This window comes from Prunus dulcis, chromosome 3 (assembly GCF_902201215.1).
Source record: "Prunus dulcis chromosome 3, ALMONDv2, whole genome shotgun sequence".
Taxonomy (NCBI): Eukaryota; Viridiplantae; Streptophyta; class Magnoliopsida; order Rosales; family Rosaceae; genus Prunus; species Prunus dulcis.
The window spans coordinates 7,394,708-7,400,742 of NC_047652.1; the positions used below are offsets into that span (position 1 = coordinate 7,394,708).

The following is a 6,035-nucleotide window of genomic DNA, read 5'->3' on the forward strand; positions in this document are numbered from 1 at the left end:
TTGCCCTGATTTCTTTGTGCTTTATTAGCTCTAACAAGGTGCACACGCCAGTAGTTGCGACCTAATCCTAATTAAGCTACTAGGATTTAGATCAGATGACTAATGACTTATTTCAATAATCTAGACTCTGCTTCTGCAGTGTCACAAAGATTTGCAGCAAATTTGGGACTATTTGTCCTTTTATTGCTTGGCCTAATTCCGGGATGGTGGAAGATTGCTCACTTAACTATCCCTTAATTGCAGTTAACCATTTCAAAGCTTCAAGTTTATAATGACAGAACTATGCAATCACTCAAGTTTCTGTCCAATTTCTGATGCAGATTCACTCTCCCTAATGAGTGTACACTTTATTTGATTTGCTACTTCTTATTAAAACAGCTGTTTTGGTTGGTACTTGCTGCTATGCAAGGGATTTTCCCATAGCTGATGCTTGTTACATTCTGGATTAGTTTTTGACTTGCTTTATATCTGTTGTTGGCCTTGGTCTTTTATGTTTATAGGAGAGGCTTTCTTGTTTTTACAGAATCGAATTCATTTTTCTTTTTCCAGATAATTGTGATTTATTTCTTCCTCTTCTTCTACTTGTTCAATTTACTTAGTGATACAGTTGGTTCATTACTTTACCATTAATGAAGCTTGTTTCAGCCTCTCTCTGCCTCATTATGTTTCGAGCTTATAAGCTACTAGGATTTGAACCACAGAGGCCCTATATCCATCAACATGCTCAGGGTGCTCTTGCTACTAGACTAGCTAGCCTGTAACCTTCTGTAGTCTGTGGTAGCCTGTAATCTTATGCATACCATATGGAGACTCATCTGTAGTCTGTGGTATCATCACCACAGGCAGTAACAGCAAGGAGGCTTGCAATGTGAAAATGAAGTTGAACTAATCTCAGCAGGAAAAAAAAAAAAGTATAAATAAAAAGAATGGTGTAATTACTCACTTTTTCCTGGAATTAGAACATCAGCTATAGCATACATATATCAGAGTATAATACCTCAAGCAGAACAAAAATTTGGAGAAAATTTCTGTGGATGCAATGACCTTTTGAACTTATAGCCTCTGTAAAGATTCCAAAATTAAATGGTGGATTGTCACCTTCAGCGGTGCAGCTCTTAATAAGAATATCCACTCTGATATCTGACCATTCTTTGTATCCTGGGACATTTTCACAAGTGCCACAGTACAAGTAGTTTATCCTACATTTTTTAATTTCAATACAAGCCTCCCCGCCAGCATGTGTCATAGCACTCTACAGCTAACAAGTACCAGGCAGCCCCAGTGACCTGTAAAATTTTATCGAACAATGGTCGAAAATTTTCAATAAATTGGTTAAGACACCCTACAAGATACTTGAGCTACTAGTATTCAGAAAATAAAAATGCATGAGAAGTAAAGGCTTAAACCATAATAAAAACTTAAGCTTGTCATGAAGATTCAGTCAGATCATTCGACTGTGTACGTAACTCGGAATAAATGCTGTGCACTGTCCTTGTTCGAAATATTACATTTTTGTATGCAACTAACACTTTGCTGTGCTGGTCATATCAATCTTACTGCATTAGAACTGGTAAACAAGCACTGGACCAAAAAGCTTAAATTTTTAGGGAATGGGTGTCTAGCTAACACCCTCCCCCACGTGCAGCCTCATCTTGTAAGTAGAGAAGTGAAGAGATAGGACACATGGAAACATATAGGTATAGCCCCACCCGCTACTGCACCTTGCAAACCAACAAAGAACAAGGGAATGGGGTTGGAGGTTTCAAACTCATCACGTTGTGCAACCAGTCCTCTGACGCCATATTAGACAACTACTAAGACTTCAAGATTATTTTTTTTGGGTCAAGAGACTCCAAGGTTAAGTTGTTAGGAATTTAGCCAACAATGTTTATCAATTTTGATCAAATGCTACACATACCACATTGCTTTTACCCGGATATACAGGGACAACGACCTCCCTTCCGCTAATAAAAGAACCCACAAATTAGTCTCATATAATCTCGAAGACATCTATCATCTTTGTAATTTTTAAAACGCCAACTCTATACAGGCCAAATTCCTAACTATACAACTTTTCTTATGCTTTGAACAAAGGCAAGTGAATTTATGATAATTAAAAGTGAAACAAAAAGTTCCAGCACATCACACAGTGTAGCATATGCTTTTGTAGTCAGGGGCCGAGCTAAGCAAACAAGGTATTGAACTAAAAGTCAGATATTTGAATTCATCAGGATATCACCCCATACCTAAAGTCATGATGGTTAGCCTGTTTTTAGTATGTGACAATACATATATATTGCACAAAGATAGATAGATATTGACAATGCTAGAGCTAACTCAATTCTGCATTGCAGCCAACCTTCCTATTCTTCTTGGGAATTGTCTGGTAGGAAATTTCATTAAGGAAAAAGTTGAATGGCTGAAGCATGAAGATCGACCAAAATGTAGAATGCATAGAGATGACAAAGGAAAACAAAATAAAGAGAAGAAAACACCATCCATGTCTTCTTCCTCGATGGAAAGCAGATAGCCCTTTTACTTGTCAATGTTTTAGTTATTAGTTCTAAGTATGTTTGTTTAGTCATACTTAGACAAAGATATAGATGATTCGACCAAAAAAAGACAGATGTAGACAATGTAATCTACCTTTTGGATAAATCTCAGTGATTCTATAGAAGCAACTCTAATTGATTAACAAATGACTTAATTTCAAACTAGTGGATGATGAGTATTTAAATTCTAGGCATTGTTGAACAAATGGTTTAAGACCTCAGTTTCTGCAATATTAGGACTAGTTAAAGTAAACAAAAACTAGACATGGATTATGCATAAGTAAAGTAATTGAAATGGTAAATTATAAGAGGAGGAAGAAAGAAATCACAAAAAAATAGGAAAATGGCATTGAATGGATTCTGCAAAAAGTCTCTCCTGAACAATAGGAAGACTAAAATACAAAGCCAGAATGTATATAATAAAATGAAGGGAACACCCATCTGTAAGCCAAAACTAGCAAAACAAGGACCTAACAAACACACAAATGGTAAAATGATGGACCAACTACATCTGTAAGCCAAGATACTATTCTGCCCCATTCCAAAACTATCAAACCAAGGAGATCCTGAGTTGCTCCAAATTTTTGTCAAACCTGTATACATTGAGAGTCCAGAAGATTCAAATGGTTCCAACACCGTATCAGATTTAAATCCTAGCTGGTAGCTTAATTATAAACTTGCCACTTGCGGTGTGTGCAATGGAATTTCAAGGGACTGTACAAGTAGCCAATCTGACACCATTCCTTTTCTGGAATTAGGCAAAACAGGACTAATAAAAAGAACTCAGGGCTATAATAGTTACAAACTTGCATCATTCAACTGATTAATATCCTAGAAGCAGAATTATAATAATCTCACAACTACGAACCTGCACACACTACTAAAGAAAATAAAACTACACAAAAATCAGGACTCATAAAAGTAAAAAGAAATCAGGACTAGCATAAGTAAACAACAACTAGAACAAACAAACAAACAAAGGTAGGCATCTTTGTGGTTCTCGAACAAACAAAAAACTGGTTTAACCAGAATGATCAGAAAATAAAACTGGTCCAACTGGTACAACTAAAGCAGTTTTGCCACTCAAAAAGTTCTTTGTGCTTGGATCAGATCTCTACTGTTACAAATATTACTCAATCTATCTTTTGGATAAATCTCAGTCATTCTAAACAGGCAACAAAAATAAGGACTAATACAAGTGAAAAGAAATCAGGATTGGCAGAAGTAAAGAACAACTCGTATATATGTTTGAATAATTTTGTACAATTTCGTGGTTATGACCTTGAAATGAATAATTTCAAGCGATCAACTTTACAAATAAAAAAAGAATAAAGAATCGTAAGGTTTGTATCGTGAAATAGAACCTCAATTTCTATAGTCCAGCTGGTATCTCAAAACCCGGTGAGGGCTGAATTCTGGGAACAGGGGCAGAGTTTGTGCGGTAATCTTCAATTGGTTTGAAGCAAGAGGCACCATCTTCAGAGCCCAAAGATGAGCTAAGCACCTTCACCTTGGCATGACTTGGTTCAGATGGTTGTGGCTCCTGTACAAATGGATGAAGTAGGAGCTTTTGAGCGGTAAACTTTTCCCATGAGTTGACTATAATACACTTCATAAGAAAATCCCTTGCCAAACCAGAGATTTCAGTAGGGATTTTGGGAGTTATTTCCCCAGCAACCATGTCCAGGAAATCATCAAGTGTCGAATCAGGCTCCACATCCCAGGGGGGCTTGCCTGTTAACATCTCAAGCACAATAGCACCAAGAGACCAAATATCAGGGCACTGCTTCTGCACATTATCAATCAAAGTATCTGGGTCTGTATACCTAGGAGCGCCTCTCCATCCATCCATATCATCTTTAGTGCTCTTAGTCAATCCGAAATCAGCAATCTTGGCCACAAAACTAGAACTACCACTGGTGCTAGTATCACTAGGAACAAGAAGGATGTTCTCCGACTTCAAATCACAGTGAACATAATCACAATTGTGAATATGTATAAGCCCTTCAAGTATGCACCTTGTGTAGCTTCTCACATCAGACTCAGGCAGCCCATGACCTCTATAGCTCTGAATCAGACCATCAAGGGTTCCTCCAGCAGCAAATTCCAAAGCCAAGTTGAATATTTCTTCACCTGTGTCATCAATGGTTGTGATTTCTTCACCCAAGTACTGAATCACAAAAGGGGACCCTATAAAATCAGATAGAATGCCTGCCTCGTGCTGAATGGATTCTGAATCAGAGAGCTTAGCAGATTTGACTGCCATGACTGGAGCTGGAGGTGTATCATTTAGATTAAGCTCCCAAAGGGGTTTTTTCCAAAAAGCAAGAAAAACAGACCCATAGCTTCCTTCTCCGATCATCTCCCCTCTCTCCCACTGATTTCCATCACCCCACCACATCCTCTGCTTTTTCCCTCTTTCTTCTAATTCTTGCTCTGCCTTCCGTTTCATGAGTTCTTCACAGAAAATACAAAATATTTCTTGGGTTAATTGGAATTGTAACTGAGAATGAGCGGCTACACTCGAATTCTTGATTCGGAGAACAGGAAGATGAACGATTGGGGATTAGGGTTTGAGGAAATGAAGTTTCTTTCTCCAACGGTCGGGTTTTAAGTGCGCCAATAAGCGTGAAGTTACAAATTTATTTATTTTATTTATTTTTACTTTGACAACGACAGCAAACTAACCTAGCCAGCTGCCATAAAAAGACAAAATTGTAGGCAAAAAAATCTTTTGCAAATACGTTTTTTATTTTTATGAAATAAAATCTATTTATTGGTTCATAAAAAATATATATATAATTCTCAAAAAATATACCTTTATTAATATGAGGCAATCCTTCAAACCAACTGCAAAGAGTCACCATTATGAAAAGCGAAGCACTTGCAATATGATGAGCAATTTCAATTGAGAAAATATATATTTGTTTATATACATTATAGAGAAATTTTCTCTTTTTAATAACTGAAATAGGTAATCAAATCAATCATATTATAAGAAACTTTTCTCATAGCTTGCTATATATTTTTAAAGCTTTTTATCACAAATGGTCCTTCATGTTTACAAAATTATCATGAATAGTTCTTTAGGTTTTTTTGTGACACTAATAGTCCTTCAGGTTATCATCCACCCATCAAAATAGTCCTTCTGCTAGTTTCTGTTAAAACTGAAGTTAAACTCACGTGTTCATCTTGCTTTTTGAAATATAATCTCATCATTCCACTCAACCTTTTTGACCAAACCCAACTGACAGAACCCTTTCCCTCCATTTCTTCATCGGCCCTCCATTTTGACGCTCTAAACTGCAGTATATAAACTTTTCCTTCTATTTCCTCATCAGGCCTTCCTCTCTATTTGGGGTTCCAGTGGGACCTCTAGCCCAAATATAGCTACCAAACAAGTATAAAATTCCTTTGCACATTTCATTTCAATATAAAAAGTTATAAACAGGTGAGACCTTGTATATTATTCATAATAATGTT

The 6,035-nt window shown here is 36.7% G+C and overlaps 1 protein-coding gene across 1 annotated transcript; it reads right to left on the reverse strand.

The window, feature by feature from the left end:
* Nucleotides 1-3,831: 3,831 nt before the first annotated feature.
* LOC117621400 (mitogen-activated protein kinase kinase kinase 18-like) lies at nt 3,832-5,264 on the reverse strand. Its single transcript, XM_034351845.1, has one exon. It carries the CDS (start codon nt 5,002-5,004, stop codon nt 3,925-3,927), a length of 1,080 nt encoding a protein of 359 aa, XP_034207736.1. The 5' UTR covers nt 5,005-5,264; the 3' UTR covers nt 3,832-3,924.
* Nucleotides 5,265-6,035: the final 771 nt, after the last annotated feature.

What these genes read in the sequence shown, in the direction of transcription:
- LOC117621400 (XM_034351845.1), bottom strand. Translation starts at nt 5,004, where the DNA reads ATGAAACGGAAGGCAGAGCAAGAATTAGAAGAAAGAGGGAAAAAGCAG.